Source organism: Rhinopithecus roxellana, chromosome 12 (genome assembly GCF_007565055.1).
Source record: "Rhinopithecus roxellana isolate Shanxi Qingling chromosome 12, ASM756505v1, whole genome shotgun sequence".
Taxonomy (NCBI): Eukaryota; Metazoa; Chordata; class Mammalia; order Primates; family Cercopithecidae; genus Rhinopithecus; species Rhinopithecus roxellana.
The window spans coordinates 32,877,940-32,902,220 of record NC_044560.1 but is presented as its reverse complement, the minus strand read 5'-3'; the positions used below and the strand labels follow the sequence as shown (position 1 = coordinate 32,902,220).

Here is a 24,281-nt window from a genome sequence, read left to right as displayed (position 1 = left end):
TGCAGGAGCCTACTGCCATACCCAGCTAATTAAAAAAAAATTTTGGCCAAGCATAGTGGCTCATGCCTGTAATCTCAGCACTTTGGGAGGCCAAGGTGGGTGAGTCACCCAAGGGCAGGAGTTCGAGACCAGCCTGGCCAACATGGCGAAACCCTGTCTCTACTATAAATACAAAAATTAGCCGGGTGTGGTAGCCTGTAATCCCAGCTACTCAGGAGGATGAAGCAGGAGAATCGCTTGAACCTGGGAGGTGGAGGTTGCAGTGAGCTGAGATTGCGCCACTGCACTCCAGCCTGGGCAACAGAGCGAAACTCCATCCCCCCCACCCCAAAAAAAAGCAGTTTGGTTGGGGGATAGAGGTGGGTCTATGCTGCCCAGGCTGGTCTCAAACTCCTGGCCTCAAGTGACGCTCCTGCCTTGACCTCCCAAAGTGCTGGGATTACAGGCATGAGCCACTGTGCCCAGCCACAATTTCTATACTTGAGCCAAGGGGCCTGTGTTCAGTGGCCTGACGATGCCACCCTCCTCCCCACCACAGGGGCTCTGCACATGCGACTCCAGTTCATAGACATACTTCCTCCATGCCTCATCTTTCCCTTCTGGTTGTTTTTTTTTTGTTTTGTTTTGTTTTTTGAGGCAGAGTCTCTCTCTGTCGCCCGGACTGGAGTGCAGTGGCCGGATCTCAGCTCACTGCAAGCTCTGCCTCCCGGGTTTACGCCATTCTGCCTCAGCCTCCCGAGTAGCTGGGACTACAGGCGCCCGCCACTTCGCCTGGCTAGTTTTTGTATTTTTAGTAGAGATGGGGTTTCACCGTGTTAGCCAGGATGGTCTCGATCTCCTGACCTCGTGATCTGCCCGTCTCGGCCTCCCAAAGTGCTGGGATTACAGGCTTGAGCCACCGCGCCCGGCCCTGGTTGTTTTTTTAATGGTAAATAGTTATATATACATTAATCTGAATGAGAAATTCAGCATACTTTAAAAAAACCTAGTGTGTATATATATATAGTTGCATATATACATATTGAGGTTCACAACATATATTGAGGCCCAGAATGTGTGTGTGTCTAGATATATGTTGCATATATACACACAATTTAAAAAACAGAGCAAACATCCGTATAACTGCATTCCAGATGAATGTCTCTCCAGCCCCACTGAACCCCCCTCCTCTTCATCCGCTCCCTCCTCCCTGTTCCCCTCATCCTTGGCAGATGTGACCCTCCTGACCCTTGTTCGGGGACATTATCCCTGGCCCTAGGCTAGATTTGACACCTCCTCCAGCCCTGCATCCCATCCACCCTCAGACCCCACCCGTCTCTGAAGGCTGTCCCCTGGCACAATTCATTCCTGGCTTTTGGCATTATTTGCTAGCTGTTTCCCATGCGCCTCCGTCCGTGCCAGGATGGCCGGGGTCTGGTCTGACCATTCCAGCTCCCTGCAGAGGCCCCGGTGCACAGCAGGCGCTCGCTGCGTGAATAAATGCCAAGTTCTATGCCACGGCGTGCTGTGGAGATTGACACCGGGCCGTCACTGAGCACTTGTGCCAGGCCTGTTCAAACACAGGTGCCTGCCTTCCAGGCAGAGGCTGGGGAGCAGGCTGTCACTCCAGCCCAGGAGCACGTGACGACAGCACACGCGGGGGCTGCTGGGTCGCCCAGTGCACAGCACAGTGTGGCCGCCATGGGAGGTGGAGGCATGTGTGCCCACTTGAACCCAGGTCTGACTCCAAGCAGGTGGCTCCGTGACCATCCAGGGAACTTGCGCCTATTGAAATGGAAGACTGTGGGAGGCCAATGGAGTGAGGCGGGGTGAGACGGACGGTGGGAGTCGCCACTTTGTCTGGACTGCTTTTCCCTCCTGACTCCCCTGGCTAGCTCAGACTCTTTCTCCAGGAAAGCCTCTCCCGCAACAGGGCGGCCCCTCCCACGACTGGGTTAGGGGAGGCCCCCTTTGGGCTCCCACGTTTCTTGTACCCCTCCATCATTGCCGCAATCTGTCTGCCTGGCCCCCCTCCATTCCACCCTGGCCCCTCTACCTGTGCCCGCTCATCTTACCCTGACTCCTCTTCCTGGTTCCCTTGTATTCCAGCCCTGACCCCTCAGCCTGGGTCCCCGACCCTGACCCTGACCCCTCTGCCTGGGCCTCCCCCATCTTGACCTGACCCCTCTGGGCTGTCTCTGGGAATGCATCTGTCAGGCACAACCGGGACTCCCTCAGTCACTGCTGTGTCCCCAACACTGCCTGTAACAGGGCTTGGACCAGGGAAGATATTCTGATTTTGTGAATCTGAGGCAAGGCCTCATTTTTGTGTTTTTCAAATACCCCCTCATACCCCATGATTCCGACAGGCAGTCTTCAAGTCCAAGCACTGTTTCAAGGGTACATTCAATCTTCACCACATCCCTATGAGGTAAGTATGTGGTTTATCCCTAGTTTTACAGATGAGGAAACTGAGGCCCAGAGAAGTTCAGTCACTTGCCTGGGGAGTACGCAGCCAAGAAGTGGCTGAGGGAGGGACTGAATGCAGGTGGGCTGACACTGAAGGTCACACTCTTATCCACATGGATATGTTTCTTTTTTTTTTTTTTTTTTTGAGACGCAGTCTGTCGCCCGGGCTGGAGTGCAGTGGCTGGATCTCAGCTCACTGCAAGCTCTGCCTCCTGGGTTCACGCCATTCACCTGCCTCAGCCTCCGGAGTACCTGGGACTACAGGCACCCGCCACCTCGCCCGGCTAGTTTTTTGTATTTTTTTAGTAGAGACGGAGTTTCACCGGGTTAGCCAGGATGGTCTCGATCTCCTGACCTCGTGATCCACCCGCCTCGGCCTCCCAAAGTGCTGGGATTACAGGCTTGAGCCACCGCCCCCGGCCTTCTTTTTTTTTTTTTTTTTTGAGACTGAGTCTTGCTCTGTTGCTGAGGCTGAAGTGCAGTGGCCTGATCTCAGCTCACTGCAACCTCTGCCTCCCGGGCTCAAGCGATTCTCCCGCCTCAGCCTCCAGAATAGCTGGGACCACAGGCATGCGCCACCACGCCTGGCTAATTTTTGTATTTTCAGTAGACATGGGGTTTTACCATGTTGGTCAGGCTGGTCTGGAACCCCTGGCCTCAAGTGATCCACCTGCCTTGGCCTCCCAGAGTGCTGGGATTATAGGCATGAGCCATGGAGCCCAGCCTGGATACATTTCTTTAAATCAACTCATTTTATTTTCTCCTTGACTTGTCCAAGGTGGTTTCTGTAAAATCAGGGGGTGAGTTGCAAACAGTTTTTTCTAATACTCATTAAAGCAAGCATATATCCATTTAAAATAAAATATTTTCCTCCCCGCACCACCCAAATCACCTCAAGCACCCCATTTTGGGAAATGCTGCGCCACTCTCAAGCCTGGTTGCCTAGGAGAAAACTTCAGGAAGCAGCCTTAATGAGTAGATAAGAATGATTTGCAATTAGCATCAATTGTCTGTATGCAAATTAAAGCTCCCAACCGCAGGGCCCTCTTTTGCAGCGGGCTCCTCTCCCATTTCATTCCGTTTCTGGGTTCAGCAGATCCTTTCCTTAGACACAGGATGATTTCATACCCACCCTCCCATCTCAGCCACAGTCTACTCTAGGCCTGGCTGTCTTTATGTCTCGGATTTCAAATCCTCCCAGTTGTTTGGGTTCACTAAGGTGGTGGTTCCGTGCCTGGAACAGGGGCTACCACAACGGAGACCTGAGACCCCTGGTGTACTTTCTTGGCCCCATGTCCCTCTTCGTGGGACAGGTTTCCCCCCTCCCCCCCAGTGTTTTATTTATTTATTTATTTAATTTTTGAAACAGAGTTTCCTCTGTCACCCAGGCTGGAGTGAATGCATTGGTTGTTTTTTTTTTTTTTTTAGATGGAGTTTCATTCTATTCCCCAGGCTGGAGTGCAGTGGCGCAGTCTCGGCTCACTGCACCCTCCACCTCCCAGGTTCAAGCGATTCTCCTGCCTCAGCCTCCCGAGTAGCTGGGATTACAGGCGCCCGCCACCATGCCTGGCTAATTTTTGTATTTTTAGTAGAGACAGGGGTTTCACCATGTTGGCCAGGCTGGTCTTGAACTCCTGACCTCAGGTGATCCTCCCGCCTTGGCCTCCCAAAGTGCTGGGTTTATAGGCGTGAGCCACCGCGCTCGACCCCGGTGGGCACAGTTATTCATTCGTCTCAGTGACAGTCTGATTCTCATCTGTTTCCCTCATTGGACGGTGGGGAGGCCTGGGGGCCTCATCCAAATGTGTTTGTGATTTCTCTCAGTTCCCAGCACAGTGTCTGGGACAGAGCAAATCCCTAAGAATACTTATGAATGGAATGAATGAATGAATGAATGAGCCATTCAAAAGAGCCCATGTGTTCAAAACATTAAGAGGTACTCACCACCAGGTGTGGTGGCTCATGCCTGTAATCCCCAGCACTTTTGAGAGGTCTAGGTGGGAGGATCCCCTGAGCCCAGGAGTTTGAGACCAGCCTGGGCAACACAGTGAGAACATTTCTCTACTAACAAACTTAAAAAATTAGCTGGGCCTGGGGGTGCGCACCTGTAGTCTCAGCTACTTGGGGGTGCTTAGGCGGGAGAAACACTTGAGCCCAGGAGTTCGAGGCTGCAGTGAGCTATGATTGTACCAGTGCACCCCAGCCTGGGTGACAGAGCGGGACCCTGCTTCTAAAAAACAAACAGCCACTTCTCTAGGGAGATGAACTGAGAGATCTAAAACTCTCAGACAGTCTCTCTATCTCCTCTTTCCTCCTTTAGCCCTTCTTTTGGCTCTTTGACGCAAGGAGATCCTTGGATCACGGTGTGCCCGGGGAAGTGCTGACATTACAGTCACTCAAACACAGCAGTTTTCAAATCTGTCAAAGAACACTGTAAGCCATGACATCATTTGAGTGGGGATTGATTGGCATTAAACATTTTTAGATAGAGTAGACTGGATCAAAGTGTATCACACAAAGGTTAAGAATTATTTTGGAAACCACTGCTTCACCCTTTTTTTTTTTTTTTGAGACGGAGTCTCGCTCTGTCGCCAGACTGAAGTGCAGTGGTATGATCTTTGCTCACTGCAACCTCTGCCTCCCGGATTCAAGTGATTCTCCTGCCTCAGCCTCCCAAGTAGGTGGGACTACAGGTGTGCACCACCACGCCCAGCTAATTTTCGTATTTTTAGTAGAGATGGGGTTTCACCATGTTGGCCAGGATGGTCTTGATCCCTTGACCTTGTGATCTGCCTGCCTCGGTCTCCCAAAGTGCTGGGATTACAGGCGTGAGCCACCATGCAAAGTCATTTTTTTTTTTTCAAACATAAATATTTCTGTATAGATGGACACAATTCTACTGCAGACTGTGGTCAGAAGTCTGAGTTGGCTGCCTGCGTGTGGGTGTCCTGTGTGGAGACAGGCTGGGGTTTGAGAACTGGCAAAGGCTTTAGGGAGCCACAGGAGAGGAAGATCCCTGCACCAACCAGGTTCTGAGCCCTGACAGGTATCGGGGATTCAGGTTAGCCCACCTCAGGCATGGTCAGGAAGGGATGTGGAGCTGTGGACTCAGGGGCTGGCACTGAACACTACAGCACAGCAAGCCCTGCTGGGGTCATAGCACCCTAAGGGGGTCCAAGGATGAGGCCGAGTTCTGTTTGTGTGGAATACTTTTCCCATCTCTGTGCCCTTTTCTGGAAGGTGGCTCATCGCCTCCATCAGAACGTCGGTGTGTGTGGTTGGGACTCCAGGTTGCTGGCTGGCCAATGCCTGCTTTTTTTTTGAGACAGAGTCTCACTCTTGCCAGGCTGGAGTGCAGTGGTGAATCTCGGCTCACCGCAACCTCTGCCTCCTGGGTTCAAGTGATTCTCCTGCCTCAGCCTCCCGAGTAGCTGGAACTACAGGTGCCCACCACCATGCCTGGCTAATTTTTTGTATTTCAGTAGAGATGGGGTTTCACCATGTTGGCCAGGATAGTCTCGATCTCCTGACCTCGTGATTCACCCGCCTTGGACTCCCAAAGTGCTGGGATTACAGGCGTGAGCCACAGCTCCAGGCCAATGCCTCCTCTTTCTCTCTTACTCCCGTCTGCCTCTCTACCAGTGGCTCTCAAAGCGTGGTTCCTGGGACCAGCAGCATCAGCATCTACTGAGAACTTAATGCACAGTCTCAGCCAGGCACAGTGGCTTACACCTGTGATCCCAGCACTTTGGGAGGCTGAGGTGGGCGGATCACTTGAGGTCAGGAGTTGAGACCAGCCTGGCCAACATGGTGAAACCCTGTCTCTACTAAAAATACAAAAATTAGTTGGACATGGTGGTGGGCACCTGTAATCTCAGCAACTCGGGAGGCCGAGGCAGGAGAATTGCTTGAACCTGGGAGGTGGAGGTGCAGTGAGCCCAAGACTGCAGCACTGCACTCCAGCCTGGTGAACAAAACGAAACTCCATCTAAAAAACAAACAAACAGGCCAGGCGCTGTGGCTCAAGCCTGTAATCCCAGCACTTTGGGAGGCCGAGACGGGCGGATCACGAGGTCAGGAGATCGAGACCATCCTGGTTAACACGGTGAAACCCCGTCTCTACTAAAAAATACAAAAAACAAGCCGGGCGCGGTGGCGGGCGCCTGTAGTCCCAGCTACTCGGAGGCTGAGGCAGGAGAATGGCGGAAACCCGGGAGGCGGAGCTTGTAGTGAGCCAAGATCGCGCCACTGCACTCCAGCCTGGGCGACACAGCGAGACTCCGTCTCAAAAACAAAAAAAAAAAACAAAAAAAAAAACAAGCCGGGCGAGGTGGCAGGCGCCTGTAGTCCCAGCTACTCGGGAGGCTGAGGCAGGAGAATGCCGTAAACCTGGAAGGCGGAGCTTGCAATGAGCCGAGATCCGGCCACTGCACCCCAGCCTGGGCGACAGTGCCAGACTCCATCTCAAAAAACAAACAAACAAACAAACAAAAAACACCAATGCATGTTCTCAGGTCTCTCGCTCCGACCTACTGAATCAGAAATGCTGGGTGGGGCCCAGCAGCTGGGCTGAACAAGCCTTCAAGGGCTTCTTTGGGGACCATTGCCCTATACTGTAGAGCCTGGAAGGCCAAACCATGACCTTCCAGACCTCCTTGTAGCTGGGATGGCCCCGTGACGCCAGCTGCTGAAAGGGGTTCTGGGAAAGTGTTTGCTTTCGCCATAGAAAGGGAAAGGTGCTTGAAGGCTGCCACCTTTCCCTCTGTTCTCTGCCACTGACTGCCACTCGCCAGACACCACAGCTCCATCTCAAGGCAGGGAGACATGAGCCAGCACGGTAAAGATGCCGAGCAGGGAGATACAGAGCGCCAATCCTTGAGGCTCTCCATGATCCGCATCACTAACCTGGCTCTGCCCTCTCTGGACTTCATGTCAGGGGACTGTTACACCTCTACTTGTTTAAGCCATAGTGGGTCAGGTTTCCTATTGCCTCCAGTCAAATGCACTCTAACAGATACAGTCTGTGACCCTTGAGAAAGCATACAAACTTTTGGTCTCAGCAGAGAGCAAAGAAAAAAGAGACAGAGGGTCAGAGAGAACCAGAGACTGTTGAAAACAGAGAGACAGAAGGCCAGGGGTTTCTTTCCCTCCACCTGGGGTCCCTGAAGGGTGATGGATGGGCAGTAAGGCAGAGGTCCATGAGCACCCCAATTCTGTCAGCAAACCAGTGACTAGGCGCATGCATCTGTGAGTGTGTTTCTGGGGAGGAGAACCCCACCATCAGGACCCTAGAAGTAGAACTGGCAGAAGTGGAAGGTGGCCAGAACCCAGACTAGGTTCAAGAGCTTACCTGGGCTGCCTTGGCGGGTCTCGGCTGCCCCCTGCCAGTCCCGTGGGGGTGCTGGAGCCGGAGGAGTACAGCTTCGGTCGGTAGCCCTTGCTTTGGCCAGCAACTGCGGGGGCAGGGGAGACCTCCCGCCGCCTGTCTGTGTGGTGGGACCTCCCGGCAGCCTCGCGACCCCCGCCACAAAGGCCCATACTTCCAGGGGGCTTGTGTGGCCTGGCGGGCCGTGGAGCCTTGGCCAGGGACATGCAGCTGGGGCTGGAGGTGTAGAGGGTGGTGTCGATGCCACTGTCGCTGGAGCCACCCTTAGAGAGGGGGTCTTGCTCCGGCTCCAGGGGGTCCAGGGGGTCGAACCAGCGGTCGTCGCTGTGGCTGCTGGATGCGTTGCTGGAGAGGGTGTTGCTGCTGGAATGACTTGAGTACTGAGGTTCTCCCTGAGGGGCAAGAGAAGCGTGTCATTCCCAGACTCCAGGGCAGGGGTGCATCTTCCCTCGCTGGGTCCTCTCTCCGCCTGGGCCTGAACCCTGGGACCAGACAGCTTCAAATCCTGGCTTCTCATCTACTGGCTGTGTTACCTTGGGCAAGTGATTTACTGTCCCTTTGCCTCAGTTTCCACATCTGTACAATGGAGGGTGATAGTAAGCCTGCCTAACGGGGCTGCTCGGAGGAACAAATGACATCACGCACAGAACGTGCTTCCCACACCTCAGACTCAGAGAATCTAAGACTGAGCTCGGCACCGTTTTCCCTGTCCCAGTGACTCCAGCCATGTTTTCAGCTGCCCCTGCCAAGAGCAGTGGACTCACCTTGACCCCGCTTTTGCTCTCACTCACGTCCAGCCCAACAGCAAACCCTGCTGCCCGTGTCCTCAACACAGATCCGGGACCTGTCACTTCCTGCTCCACGGCTCCGCCTGGTCCTGTCCATGCCTGTCCTGTCCCCTCCCCAGTGCCAGTGCAGCAGCCTCCTCCCTGGTCTCTCTGCACCCTCATCCCCGTTTATTCCCCATGCGCAGCCAGTGGGAGGCTGGGAACACCTGAGTTAGATTATGTCCCCCACCTGTGGCTCCATCTTACTCCAGGCACAAGTGAGAGTTCCCACCACGGCCCGTGGGGCTTTGATGCTTGGGTCCCGGTTTCCGACGTCATCTCCCCTCCCTCCCGATCACGTTGCTGCGGCCATGGTGGCCCCCTTGCTGTTCTCTGAACACACTGGGCACTCCCCCTCAGGGCCTCTGCACCTGCTGCTCCCTCTGCCTGTAATGCTCTTCCCTGAGGGATCTTCGTGGGCTGCTCCTTCCTTCACTCCAGGTTTCTGCTCACAGGTCACCCCCTCAAAGGCCCTCTCTGATCATGTCATCCTCGAGCTGCAGTGCTTGTCACTCTGTCCCCTGGACTGTGCGTTTTCTTTCTTTCTTTCTTTTTTTTTTTTGAGGTGGAGTCTTGCTTTGTTGCCCAGGCTGGAGTGCAGTGGTATAATCCTCCGCTTCCTGGGTTCAAGTGATTCTCATGCCTCAGCCTTCCAAGGAGCTGGGATTACAGGTGCCTGCCATCACGCCTGGCTAATTTTTGTATTTTTAGTAGAGATGGGGTTTTATTAGGTTGCCCAGGCTGGTCTCGAACTCCTGACTGCAGCTGATCTGTCCGCCTTGGCCTCCCAAAGTGCTGGGATTACAGGCGAGAGCCACCGCACCCAGCCCGCGCTTTTTCTTGTACAACAGATCTGTTTATCTTCTTACTGCTTGCTGCCCTCACTGGGAAGTCAGCTAGCTGAGGACAGGGCTGGTCTGTCCTCTTCATCATCATGGTCCCAATGCCTGGAGTGTTGTAAGGGCTTGTGAAACACCCACTGAATGAATGGATACAAAGAGATTGCCAAGAGCCCCTGTAAACCATCTACTCCTCCTGGACACACAGGACATTTACTAGCCTTCCTGGGACATGTAAGACTATATTTCCCAGCCTCCCTTGCAGTTAGGTGTGGCCACGTGATGGAATGGAAGTGATTCATACCATTTCCAGGCCTGGGCTAAAAAACACCTCCCACGTGATCTTTTCTCTCACTCACCTCCACTGCTGGAAAGATGCAAGGACCTAGCAGAGGGCTTGGAACCTCTGAGGAAGAGCAGAGTCACAAGAGGGAGGGAGCCTGGGCTCTGAATCACCATGTGGATGGTGGGTAGATGCTCACTGAATACCTGCACTGCACTGTTACAGGAGAGGGAAATCCACTTCCACTGTATAAGGTCACTGAGATTCGGGGCTGTCTGTTACGGCAGCTGATTTACCATGACTGATGGAACAAAGAGAAAACTGCAGCTCGAGGAGGTAAAGAGATTTGCCTAAGATTACCGCTGACGAGGGCTGGAGCCAGAATGTGAACCTGGTTGTTTCCAACTCCAGACCAAGTATTCAACCCCTCAGCTGAGTGGAAGGTGGTGGAGGTGGAGGATGTGCCCAAGTGTGAAGCTCAGAGGCCACACCCAGGTAGGCCTGGCTCCCCAGGTGGGGCAGGGTGCTGCTCAGACTCACTTTGGAATGCCTGTTGGGGGAATCTTTGCCTGCTGCATCCTGCCTGGACGGGTGCTTGTTCCCGCTGCTTCCGGCTATGGCTGAGAGCCTGGCCTGGGCGGGCACATGCCACAAAGGCTCTGTAGGAAAACAGGAGACACACCAGTGGTTAGGAGTGACTCAGGCCAGGGCCTAAAGAATCCGGCCCCTCTGCCAGCCTGTCTGCTCACCCAGGGCATGACCCCATCAATTTATGCCTTGGAGTTCAACACTCAGTAACAGAGAATACATCTCAGCACATACTATGTGCCAGACACTGTTCTGAGAGCCTCAATGAAGCCGTACAATATCCCATTTCCCTCCATCCCTGTCACCCAGGCTAAAGTGCAATGGCATGATCATAGCTCACTGTAACCTCGAACTCCTGGGTTGAAGCCATCCTCCCACTTCAGCCTCCCAAGTAGCTAGGACTACAGGTGTGCATCACCATGCTTGGCTAATTTTTTTTTTTTTTTTGAGGTCTTGCTATGGCATCCAGGGTGGTCTTGAACTCCTGGCTTCAAGTGATCCTCCTGCCTCAGCCTCCCAAAGTGCTGGGATGATAGGTGTGAGCCACCATGCCTGGCCTCCTTCACCCATTTTTCTATGAGTTTGACTTTTTTTTTTTTTTGAGATGGGGTCTCGCTCTGTCGCCCAGGCTGGAGTGCAGTGGTGTGATCTCAGCTCACTGCAACCTCCGCCGCCCAGGATTCAAGTGATTCTCCTGTCTCAGCCTCTCGAGTAGCTGGAATTACAGGCGAGCATCACCATGCCCAGCTCATTGTTTTGTAATTTTAGCAGAGACAGGGTTTCACCATATTGGCCAGGCTGGTCTTGAACTCCTGACCTCGTGATCCACCTGCCTTGGCAATTCTTTACATACGCAAGGTAGTAATCCTTTGTTGGTTATATGTACATAATTTTTTTTTTTTTTTTTTTGATACGGAGTTTTGCTCTGGCACCCAGGCTAGAGTGCAGTGGTGTGATCTTGGCTCACTGCAACCTCCGCCTCCCGGGTCAAGCGATTCTCCTGCCTCAGCCTCCTGAGTAGCTGGGATTACAGGCACTGGCCACCACGCCCAGCTAATTTTTGTATTTTTAGTAGAGACGGGGTTTCACTATCTTGGCCAGGCTGGTCTCGAACTCCTGACCTTGTGATCCACCCATCTCGGTCTCCCAAAGTGCTAGGATTACAGGTTTGAGCCACTGTGCCCGGCCCATAACTTTTTTAAAGAACAAAAATGGAATCATAATAAACACTGTCCTACAACTTAATTTTTCACTTTGTAATATATCTATACTTGCTTTTCTCTTTATATCTTCGCAATAGGTCTTCACATAATTGAACGTGATGTTACCCTAAGAGTATTGCACCAAGTGAATATACATCAATGACCTGCCAGTTTCCTACTGATGGATATTTACATTAGCTTCAACAGTCTTGCAATGGCCTTCCCTCTACATGTGACTTTGAGCAAGTGTAGGATTGTGTATGGGACAGAGAGTTCTACTGTTGGAACTGCTGGTCCAAAGGTGAAGTGGGTTTAAGAGTAGCGGCTGCAAAAACAAACAAAAAAAACCCAAAAAAAATTAAAAAACAAACAAACAAAAAAAAAACCAAAAAAAAGGCCGGGCGCGGTGGCTCAAGCCTGTAATCCCAACACTTTGAGAGGCTGAGACGGGTGGATCATGAGGTCAGGAGATTGAGACCATCCTGGCTAACATGGTGAAACCCCGTCTCTACTAAAAAATACAAAAAACTAGCCGGGCGAGGTGGCGGGTGCCTGTAGTCCCAGCTACTCGGGAGGCTGAGGCAGGAGAATGGCGTAAACCCGGGAGGCAGAGCTTGCAGTGAGCTGAGATCTGGCCACTGCACTCCAGTCTGGACGACAGAGCGAGACTCCGTCTCAAAGAAAACAAAAACAAAAACAAAAAGAGTAGCGGCTGCTGTGGATGTCAGGCAGGGCGCGGTGGCTCACGCCTGTAATCCCAGCACTTTGGGAGGCTGAGGCAGGCAGATCATGAGGTCAAGAGTTTGAGACCATCCTGTCCAACATGGTGAAAGCCCATCTCAACTTAAAAAAAAAAAAAACAAAAAATAGCTGGGCATGGTGGTGTGCACCTGTAGTCCCAGCTACTCAGGAGGCTGAGGCAAAAGAATCGCTTCAACCTGAGAGGAGGAGGCTGCAGTGAGCCGAGATCGCGCCCTTGTACTCCAGCCTGGCGACTGAGTGAGACTCTGGCTCAAAAAAAAAAAAAAAAAAAAAAGAGTAGCAGCTGCTGTGGATGTCAACTGGTTTAACCTCTCCAGCCTAGTCAGTATGCCTGAACCGAGTATCTTGTTGACCTTAAAAAAAATAATTGGCCAGGCGTGGCTCATGCCTGTAATAACAGCACTTTGGGAGGCCAAGATGGGGGGATCATTTGAGGTCAGGAGTTCAGGACCAGCCTGATCAACATGGTGAAACCCTATCTCTCCTAAAAATACAAAAAAATTAGCTGGGTGTGATGGCACATGCCTGTAGTCCCAGCTACTCGGGAGGCTGAGGCAGGAGAATCGCTTGAACCCGGAAGGTGGAGGTTGCAGTGAGCCGAGATTGTGCCACTGCACTCCAGCTTGGGCAACAGAGCAAGACTCTGCCTAAAAAAAAAAAAAAAAAAAAAAAATATATATATATATATATGTATATATAAATAAATAAAAATTGACCAACCCCAGTGGAGGGCATTTAGATATTATCTATGGAAATTACAAATGCACTAACTGAGGAGCTGAACACTGGTGGTTTAACCCCAAAGCTGACTTTTGATCACTACGGTATTCAAGATCATTAACATAATGATAATTCCCATTAAGCGTGTGTTCTGTGTCAGGCGCTACCGTAAGCACTCTGCATACATCACCCTGATGTATCCTCCCAGTACCGCTGTGAAGTGCGTATCAGGAGCATCTCCAATAGATGTGGAACAAGCCTCGGGGAAGTTAAGCAGCTGGTCCAAGGTCACACAGTAGGAAAGGGCCAGACAGGACGTGGGGCTCAGGCTGGCCTGGTTTAGTGCCCGTGCTGTCAAACCCTGCCTCCTCCCTGGGCTTCACCAACAACAGCAATGCTGGCAGTGGTAAAGAGTGAGTACCTGGTAGGCAGGAGGCCTTGTTCTAATGATGGGCCGTGGACTTCGACGGCATTATCTCACTGGACCCCCGCCAAACTGCCCTGGAAGGAGAGACACCTAGAATGTCCACTACAGGGGACCTGAGGCTAAGGGGGAGGAGGTCACTGCTGAGGCCACACACCAAGCACATGCCCAACTCAGAACTGCCCACCAGGCCTGTGGGACCCTGAGCCCGCAACCACAACACTGCCACCTCTGGTGCAAGCCCAGGGTACTCTCGGGCCCAGGTTCCTGCTGGGGAAGGTGGCCTGGGTGACTGGGCAGAGCACTCAGGGCCATTGCAGAGAATGGCCTGGCTGGACGTCGTCTAGTCTCAGTTGAGGGTGTCACTGCCTGTGTGGCTTTCACTGGGGAGCCACGGATGCAAGAAAGTGGGGAGGCTGGCCTCTTTGTCCACCTGCCCTGCCTCCATTGATGGTTTACCTCTTTGGGACATCCTTATATGCCCAGAAGGTGCTGGTTCCCTGGGAGGCAGGTAGTCACGCTGGGAAACCACATTTATACAGAGCAAAGCCCATGACAGTCACATCTGGCCTCAAAAACCACGGACAATGGACAACTCCAGCGCTCTGCCTCTGGGCTGACCTCTGCCCCTGACTTGAGACTCGAACTCAGATGCCCTGCAGCATCTCCACTTGGGTATCTGTTGGGCACTCTCACCGAACATGGCTAAGGCCAAGGTCAAGGGCTGTACCTTCCCCTAAACCTGCGTCTCCCACGGTTTTCCTGTTCAGTTCATGGCTTCTCCTTTCAGCTGCTGTGGCCAAAACCCCTGTGGCATCCTTGACTTCTCTCATGCCCACAACTAGGCATCATCAGGAAATTTGGTTAATGCTGCCTTTAAAATACTATATCCAGAACCGTGTATCTCCCCCTTCCTCTGTCCCCACCTGGTCCTGCTCTCACCCCACCTGACAGTAATCTGTAGCCAGGGGGCCCTTGGAACACCCAAGTCGAATCCTGCCCCTCCTCTGCACAGAAGACTGAGACCTGCGGCTCCTGTCCCACTCTTAGTACAGGACAATGGCCTCCCTGTGGCCCACGAGGCTCCACATACTCTGCCCCTGTCCCCTCCCTGACCTCAGTTCTCACCACATGGGCCTCGTCACCACCACCTCAGGGTCTCTGACTAGCTGTTCACTTTCCCTGGAATGTTCTCATTCCCACTGACTTCTTCGCATTATTCCAGCCTCACCTGAAATGTGATTTGCTCAGAGATGCCCTCCAAACCCTGTCAATGTCTTTCTGCAGGCTATGACAGTTTCCACTTTTTTTTTTTGTTTGAGACAGAGACTTGCTTTGTTGCCCAGGCCGGAGTGCAGCAGCACAATCTCGGCTCACTGCAACCTCCGCCTCCTGGGTTCAAGTGATTCTCCTGCCTCAGCCTCCCGAGTAGCTGGGATTACAGGCACCTGCCACCCCATCCAGCTAATTTTTGTATTTTTAGTAGAGATGGGGTTTCACCATGTTGGCCAGGCTGCTCTTGAACTCCAGACCTCAAGTGATCCTCCTGCCTTGGCCTCCCAAAGTGCTGGGATTACAGGTGTGAGCCACCACGCCCGGCCTAGTTTCCACATTACACTCAGCATTACTGTTGATGTTTCATCATCATCATGCCCCTGTTATTATCCAATTCTCCCACCAGACTGTCAGCTCCAAGAAGACAGAAAACATGCCTGCCTGGCTCATCCGGTATCCCTGGTGCCCAGCCTGGTGGCATCGTCAGTTGAATGCATGCACAGGTTGGAAGGCCAGCTTCCTCCCCATCCTGGCTGCCCCTGCATTCTCCTGCCCTGGCTCTGCCCTCAGCAAGCCCTGATCCTGGTTCTCTGGATCAGCCCTCAGTGACCTGCTGGCCTTCCTACCGCAACCTCGACATGCTGGGCAGGGGACAGCGTGAGAGATACACTAAAACCCTGGGCCAGGCACAGTCTCAGGGCAGCCAGTGACCCTGGAGGTACCTTCCCAACCTGGGTGCTCTGAGGCCTGGGAAACGCTCACACTCTGTGGGTCAGGGTTTGTGGGTGGAGCTTATGGGGGGGGTCCTGGGACCCAACAGGGTTCTGTTCATATCCCGCTTAGTGACCTGGGACAAGTGACAACCTTTCTGTGCCTCATCGTCCTCCTCTCTGACCAGGGGCAGTCGCAGTGCCTACTCTGTCGCGTTCCTGAGACGACTAAACACGAACGCATGTGCAGCGCTGCACACTGGATAGTCCACAAAACCGTGTGGCTGTTATTAAGATGGCTCGCTCCATTGGGGCTGGGCAAACCCCTACATCTGCTGTGAAGCCTGATCCTTCCCATCTTTAGTGAACTACCTTTTTTTTTTTTTTTTTGAGACAGGGTGTTGCTCTGTCGCCCAGGCTAGAGTGTAGTGGATCATGGCTCACTGCAGCCTCAAGCTGCAGCCATCCTTACCCCTCAGCCTCTTGAGCAGCTGGGACCATAGGTGCGCACTGCCACACCTAGCTATTTTTCTTTTTTTTTTTTTTTTTGTAGAGGCAGAGTCCCGCTAGGTTGCCCAGGCTGGTTTCGAACTTCTAGCCTCAAGCAATCCTCCCACCTCAGCTTCCCAAAGTGCTAGGATTATAGGTGTGAGCCACTGTGCCTGACCTTTTTTCTGGGTCTTGAATACATTCTAGACATCACAATGATTTCTTTTTTTATTGTTTAGACGGAGTGCCAGTCTGTCTCCGAGGAATGCAATGCGCGGTCTCGGCTCACTGCAACCTCTATCTCCTGGGTTCAAGCGATTCTCCTGCCTCAGCCTCCTGAGTAGCTGGGATTACAGGTGCATGCCAGCTAATTTTTGTATTTTTGGTAGAGGTGGGGTTTCATTATGTTGGTCAGGCTGGTCTTGAACTCCTGGCCTCAAGTGATCCACCTGCCTCTGCCTCCTAAAGTGCTGGGATTACAGGCGTGAGCCACCGCGCCCGGCCTCACGATGATTTCTAAACAGATTTCCCTGATCTGTGTGGGCATGTGTGTGTGGCAGCAGCAATTTTAGGAGTCAACCATAACAAGGTCAAGGAAGTGAGCGGGGAGCCAAGCTCCAGGAGACAGAAGGGGAAGGGAAGGGCAACAGTAAGTTTCTTATCTGGGGCCCATGGTGTATGCGAGAAACATTTCTTCCCCATTTTGTACTTTGATATGTAATAAAATAGCCAAGCAACACTTTTCTCTTTTTCTGAACTTGATGAGGAAAAAGGAAAAAAGGGATCCAAATCTATCTGTCTTGGAGCAAAGATGACAGAATTAGGGGCAGTGACAGGCATGATTAAGTGTGCTAAGGACAGGAGCAAACCACGTACGCCCTGGAAGCAGCAAAGAGGCTGAGGCCCCAGCAGTTCCACCCAGCAGAGGCCCCAGTTGGGCTTCCCTGAAGCCCAACCGCTGTCTCTGTTTTTTTTTTTTTTGAGACAGTTTCTCTCTTGTTACCCAGGCTGGAGTGCAATGGTGCGATCTCAGCTCACTGCAACCTCCGCCTCCCTGGTTCAAGTGATTCTCCTGCCTGAGCCTCCCGAGTAGCTGGGATTCCAGGCATGCACCATCACGCCTGGCTAATTTTTGTATTTTTAGTAGAGATGGGGTTTCACCAAATTGGCCAGGCTGGTCTCGAACTCCCGACCTCAGGTGATCCGGCCCCCCTTGGCCTCCCAAAGTGCTGGGATTATAGGCGTGACACTGTCTCTGGTTTAAGAGAACCATGGGCTGAGACACTAAGGAATTCTCCAGGCCACGAATCTTGGGGCATGCAGCCTCTTCCATACCCCACAGCACCTGGGAGAGCTGGTGTGCTGATGGGGTCACCTCTCCCAGCTGCCTGGAAATTCTCAAACATTCCCTAAGAGGACATCTCCACCCCTCCCACTCTGACACCACCACTTTCTAACATTGCTCATTTGTTTGCTTCCTTCTGAATCCATCTTGCCCATTCAACTGCTAGTTCTCAGACTTCAAAGGGGCTACAGGTTTGTTCTACGGAATTATGTTTAAAATATTCATCTGAGGCCGGGCACGGTGGCTCAAGCCTGTAATCCCAGCACTTTGGGAGGCTGAGACGGGCGGATCACGAGGTCAGGAGATCGAGACCATCCTGGCTAACACTGTGAAACCTCGTCTCTATTAAAAAAATACAAAAAACTAGCTGGCCGTGGCGGCAGGCGCCTGTAGTCCCAGCTACTCGGGAGGCTGAGGCAGGAGAATGGCGTAAACCCGGGAGGCGGAGCTTGCAGTGAGCTGAGATCTGACCACTGCACTCCAGCCTGGGCGACAGAGCGAGACTCCGTCTCAAAAAAAAAAAAAAAAAAAAAAATTCATCTGAGTAGTTCTCAACTTGATTAATAATAGGGAAGAAGGCCGGGCGCAGTGGCTCAAGCCTGTAATCCCAGCACTTTGGGAGGCCGAGACGGGCGGATCACGAGGTCAGGAGATCGAGTCCATCCTGGCTAACACGGTGAAACCCCGTCTCTACTAAAAAATACAAAAAACTAGCCGGGTGTGGTGGCGGGCACCTGTAGTCCCAGCTACTCGGGAGGCTGAGGCAGGAGAATGGCGTAAACCTGGGAGGCAGAGCTTGCAGTGAGCCGAGATCCGGCCACTGCACTCCAGCCTGGGTGACAGAGCGAGACTCCGTCTCAAAAAAAAAAAAAAAAAAAAAATGGGGAAGAAACATTGAGAAGATGCTCAATCTCAGCAGTCTTCAGAAAAACGCAAATTACAAACACAATGTCAGCTGGGTGTGGTGGCTCGTGCCTGTAATCCCAGCACCACTTTAGGAGGCCGAGGTAGGAGGATCACTTGAGCCCAGGAGTTCGAGACCAGCCTGGGCAACTTGGCAAGACCTAGCCTCTACAAAAAATGTTTTTAAAAAATAATAAATAAAACCACAATGTGATGGCACCACCTGCCCATTGGAATAAATGAAACACAGAGGCTGGTGACGGCATGGAGCAACTAGAACTCTCACATGTTGCTGGACAGAGTATAAGATGCTTTGTTATTTTGGGAAACAGTTTAGCACCTTCTTATAAAGTTAAACTTACTGGCCCTGTGCGGTGGTTGACACCTGTAATCTCAGCACTTTGGGAGGCTGAGGCGGGTGGATCACTTGAGGTCAGGAGTTCAAGACCAGCCTGGGCAACATGTTGAAACCCTGTCTCTATTAAAAATACAAAATTAGCCGGGAGTGGTGGCGCATGCCTGTGGTTCCAGCTACTCGGGAGGCTGAGGCAGGAGAATCACTTGAGCCTGGGAGGCGGAGGTTGCAGTGAGCTGAGATTGTGCCACCACACTCCAGCTTGGGCAACAGAGTGAGACTCTGTCTCAAAAAAAATAATAATAATAAAATAAAATAAAAAAGTTAAACATATGACCTAGAAATTTCTTTCTTTTTTTTTTTTTTCTGAGGCGGAGTCTCGCTCTGTCGCCCGGACTGGAGTGCAGTGGCCGGATCTCAGCTCACTGCAAGCTCCGCCTCCTGGGTTTACGCCATTCTCCTGCCTCAGCCTCCCGAGTAGCTGGGACTACAGGCGCCCGCCACCTCGCCCGGCTAGTTTTTGTATTTTTAGTAGAGACGGGGTTTCACCGTGTTAGCCAGGATGGTCTCGATCTCCTGACCTCGTGATCCGCCCGTCTCGGCCTCCCAAAGTGCTGGGATTACAGGCTTGAGCCACCGCGCCCGGCCATGACCTAGAAATTTCACTCCTAGGTGTATACCCTACAGAAATGTGAGCATATGTTCATCAAAAGACAGGCACAAGAATGTTCCCAGCAACACTGCTCTGGGCAGTCCCAACTGTAAACAACCCAAATGTCTATCAACACTAGGATGTGGCAATACATTGTGGCTCATTCAGACAACCGGGGATACTGCTCAGACACTGCGATACACTGTGCATTCACAGGGCTGGCTGTCACCAATGTAACACTGAGTGACAGAAACCAGACACACATACACAAAATAGACACAGTGTGATTCTGTATTCCATGAAATTCAAAACCAGGCAAAGCTCAGGCTATGAGAAGTAGGACAGGGTTCCTTTGGGGATACTAACTGGGAGGGGAATGGGCGTTTGGGGAGGCTAGCCATGTTCTGTTTCCCGCCTGGGTGTGTCCACTCTGCGATAGATTATCAGGCTGTGTACTCATCACGTGGGCTCTTTTCTGTTTTTGAGACACAGTCTTGCTCTGTCGCTCAGGCTGGAATGCATCAATCTCGGCTCAATGCAACCTCTGCCTCCTAGGTTCAAGCAATTCTCCTGCCTCAGCCTCCCCAGTAGCTGGGATTACAGGCATGTACCACCACACCTGGCTAATTTTTGTATTTTTAGTAGAGACAGGCTTTCACCATGTTGGTCAGGCTGGTCTCGAACTCCTGACCTCAAATGATCCACCTGCCTTGGCCTGGCCTCTTTTTTATGGGACAGTCTTGCTTTGTCAACCAGGCTGGAGTGCAGTGGCACGATCTCAGCTCACTGCAACCTCCGCCTCCCAGGTTCAAGCGATTCTCCTGCCTCAGCCTCCCGAGTAGCCGGGACTACAGGCACGTGCCACCATGCCTGGGTAGTTTTTGTATTTTCAGTAGAGATAAGGTTTCACCATGTTGGCCAGGCTGGTCTCGAACTGCTGACCTCAGATGATCCTCCCACCTCGGCCTCCCAAAGTGCTGGGATTATAGGCGTGAGCCCCTGTGCCTGGCCATGTGGGCTCTTAACATGTGCTGTATGTCCGTAAAAGTTGAAAACAACATAGGAGGGTTTATGTAATGAAAAGCCACAAGATGCAGTCAGTCCTGCTCCTGAGAGCACCATGTTTAATCTTTTTCAGCTACCTTCCCTGGTGGCTCCCAGCTCTGTGTCACACAGCTGCACGCCGGCTCTGGCCTTATCAGCGGGAGCAGATACAACCTGCCGATGCCCTGTCTGGATGGATAAGGATCTCGTTCCCTGGTTCTGCTGCTCTCCTGGGTGCCCTCTCTAGTCTTACACGTGGCGTTTACAGCTTTCTTTCGTGTTCTATCTGTCACTGACAGGAGGGGGAGTGTCGCCTGTCAAGCTCTAAGTAAGAGGTCCTGTGGAGTGAGGTGGGTGGGTGGGCACAGCAGCTGGTGGGGGCCCTACCTGGCTTCTGGCGTTCCATGGTGCTCTCCTGGCTTGTCAGGCCGCCGGAAGAGGAGTCGCCGCTGGACGTTCCATCGTGGCTGAAGTGGGGATCAAGAGATAGCAGGGGGTGTGGGGCAGCCGTGTACCTGCAGGGGACGAGAGGAGACGTGCCCAGGGTGAAAGACCAGCCTGTGTCGAAAACCACCTGAGCCTCAGCCTTGCTCGCCAGTGGGGTTTTAGACACACGGGAGGCTCCGCCGTGGATGAGAGAGAGAAAGCTGTTAGCAAGGCTGGATGAGTAAGCCTGGAAACGTGCTATTAGCTGCGGGTCCGGGATGAGAGTCTCGCCTGGGAAGCCTGCCAGGGAGCTGGTGGTGGTGGGGCAAGGCAGGTTCCTCGGGGAAGGAGGGGGCAGAGGCCGTTTGGGCCAACAGCCCTACCCCTGGGCTCCTCTCAGGGGTCCTGTTTTCTGGCTGTGACATGGGGTGAATGTCCCCAGCAGCTACTGCCCCAGGCCTATCTCGGGCTGCCTTGCTCTCTGATGGAGACAGCAGGCTAGGGAAGCACTCATGGGTGCAGCAGGCCCTGAGTTGGGCAATTGGGGCTTCAAACCTCACCATGGCCACTTGCTTAGACAGATGCAGCCACTTCCTAGCCCCGAGCCTCAGTTTCCTTAGCTGTCAAGAGGCAATAACAGTAAGCCCTTCTCAGGACTGAAGGATGCCCTGTCATGCCCAGTGTTTAGCCATGGGCTGACTCCTGACACATGGTAACTTGGGACACCTGGCTGATGGGCTAGAACTCTGTTCTACCATGGCCAGCTCACAAGGTAACATTTTCTACCTCATAGGATTGGGGAGTGGATGGAATAAAGTTATCCCCTAGACAGAGGTCCTCCTGGAGGCCGGCTTCACACACTCACAGGCAAGGCTAGGATTTAAGGGACGTGGTGGTAGAAGGCTCTCACTGTGCCCTCATGTCCCAGTGGCATTCTTTTTTTCTTTTCTTTTTTTTTTTTTGAGACGGGGTCTCGCTCTGTCAACCAGGCTGGAGTGCAGTGGCACAATCTCAGCTCACTGCAACCTCTGCCTCCCAGCTCAAGCGATCCTCCCACCTCAGCCTCCTGAGTAGCTGGTACTATAGGTGCATGTTACCATGCCCGGCTAATTTTTAGTATTTTTTGTAGAGATGGGTTTCCCTATGTTGCCCAGGCTGGTCTCAAACCCCTGGGCCCAAGCGATCTGCCTACTTCAGCTTCCCAAAGCGCTGGGACTACAGGTGTGAGCCACCACGCCAAGCCCCAGTGGCCCTGTCTACAACCATGGGGTGAATCTTATAGACACTTCCTAATGTCCAGTCCTCCCTGGATCACAGTTGGTCGTGGTAGAAAGTCTTCTCCCTGCCTCAGGTTGGTTCAGAGACAGGCCTGTGACACAATTTTGGCTGATGAGACATGAAGGGAGGTCAGAGTTATTAAGACGCCCACAAAACATTTCCAGTTCTCCACTTCCAAGCAGGTGGCAGGACACACTTCCGGGTCCCTTGAGACTGGCTGAATGTGACCAGCGCTCGTAGCTGAGCTGTCAGGGAAGTGACTCGGAGTTGCTGGCTGCCTGGGGAGCCTGGGTCCTGTGAGGTCCCTGCCAACCAGCAGTGGAACTAAGGAGGGGGTTGAGAAATAAACTTTGCTGATTTAAGCCACAGAGACTTTCAGGTGTCTGTTACCCAGCACCGTCTGACTGAAATGGGGTAAGTCTGCCCAGAGGCTTCTGGGAAATCTCCTTGCTCCTAAGAGGGATGACAAGAAAAGATGGCCTCTCTTTGCCCTCCAGATGCTGTTGGGTCCAGATTTAACATCACAAGCTGCTGCTGCCCTCTTGCTACCAGCCTGCAGGTGAGGCCCACTCTGATGATGGAAGAGAGGAGGCAGAAGGAATCTGGCCCTTGATAATGTGGTCAAGAAGCTGGGTTCACCCTCCCTGGAACCTGCCTTGCTCCTGAATTTCCTTTTCTGTGAGATAACAAATTCCTACAATGTTTGAGCCAAAGTTTGGTTGCTTCAGCCAGAAGTACCTCACTGACACAGGCCCTGTGCTCTGGGGGAGTTACTGAGCCTCCATCAGTAATGTTGATATTAGCCAGGCGTGGTGGCTCACGCCTGTAATCCTAGCACTTTGGGAGGCCGAGGTAGGCGGATCACTAGAGCTCAGGAGTTCGAGACCAGCCTGGCCAATATGGCAAAACCTCGTCTCTACTAAAAATACAAAAATTAGCCAGGTGTGGTGGTGTGTGCCTGTGACGTCCCAGCTACTTGGGAGGCTGAGGCAGGAGAATCACTTGAACCTGGGACGGGGGGGTTGCAGGTTGCAATGAGCTAAGATTGTGCCACTGTGCTCCAGCCTGGACGACAGAGTGAGAGTCCATTTCAAAAAAACAAAAAACAAACAAAAAAAAGTGTTGATATTGCAATTCCCTGGTTGGCTCCTGGCACCTGTACTTTCAACTTGGGAGGATCTGGCAGGGGGAGATGAGGTGATAAACTGGGATCCCCCAAGATGCCAAAGAGGAAGTAATTGACTTATTCAGGGTCATCCTGCCAGCTCAAAGCCGGGACTGTCTCTACAGAGACAGTCTAACCCCCTGGCTTCAACGCCCTGAGCACAGTAGAGGGATGTTTCAAGGAGCACTGCACTCTCTGAAAACTCAACTTTACTCACTTGCCAGGAAAAAACACACCATCCTCCTTGCCCTTAACCAGACCTTGACCTCTGACACTTCCAGGAAAGGAAGACAGAGCCCAAACACAGGATGTACAAAACGTGAATTCTTACTTTTCTCAAAGTCTGAGGGCCCAGTTTCCAGCAATCAAAGGGATTTTACAAAAGCAACTTTGACTATAAGCAATCTTCACCTTACTAGCTGACTTCACACCTGGCTAGCTGCCTGGTAAAATGTGGCTCCATCCTTGCTGGAGATTGGAGTGTTGATGCACTTATTCAGTTTTCCTAAAAAGTCGCTGTGAAATCCTCAGCACTCAGGAAAAATGGCTAGGATGAGCCCGGGGAGAGCGGAAAGTCTGAGTGGCAGACGCTGCAGGCTGCTCCCCATGACTAGTCTCTCCTTCCTCCTTGGTAACAGAATCCCAACTGTATCTGGGGCAGCAATGAGACTGGATCACCAGACTACATGTCCCAGGATCCCTTGCAGCTCTGGCCAATGAGATAAAAGTGGAGGCGCCACACGTGACTTCCAGCTTCGAAGCCTCCTCACCAGTGTGCTGCGGGTGCCTTTGCCTCACCACCTCCTCAAGGCTACAGCTTGAAAAGCCACCTTGAACCAGGAGGCAAAAGGCCAAGGACAGCGATACCATCAAGGAGGAGGGGCCTGGTTTCCTGTCAATGTGGGGAAAGAAACAATCTTGTCAGAACTACTATTTTGTATACTATGCAGCTAAACCTAATCGTAACAGATAGACCCTTCTCTTTCATTGGGCATATTTGACCTTGTTTCATCTCTCAGCTACTCTCTCCAATCAGACAACCTGTACTTTATCCAACCATGACTTCTCTTGCTAACAAGACTTTTTTTGTTTTTTTGAGACGGAGTCTTGACCTATTGCTTAGGCTGGAGTGCAGCAGTGACGCGAACTTCCACTTCCAG

The 24,281-nt window shown here is 52.3% G+C and overlaps 1 protein-coding gene across 5 annotated transcripts in view; it reads right to left on the bottom strand.

Moving 5' to 3' along the window:
• The window catches only part of SIPA1L3 (signal induced proliferation associated 1 like 3), a 310,996-nt gene that overhangs the window by 38,398 nt on the left and 248,317 nt on the right, over positions 1 to 24,281 (bottom strand). For all 5 annotated transcript variants that reach the window (XM_010385697.2, XM_030942700.1, XM_010385698.2 and 2 more), the window contains 3 exons: positions 20,640 to 20,767; positions 10,324 to 10,442; positions 7,799 to 8,226 (listed from right to left, as the gene is read on the bottom strand). In XM_010385697.2, coding sequence (XP_010383999.2) covers positions 7,799 to 8,226; positions 10,324 to 10,442; positions 20,640 to 20,767 — 675 coding nt within the window. The remainder of the gene's footprint in view (positions 1 to 7,798; positions 8,227 to 10,323; positions 10,443 to 20,639; positions 20,768 to 24,281) is intronic.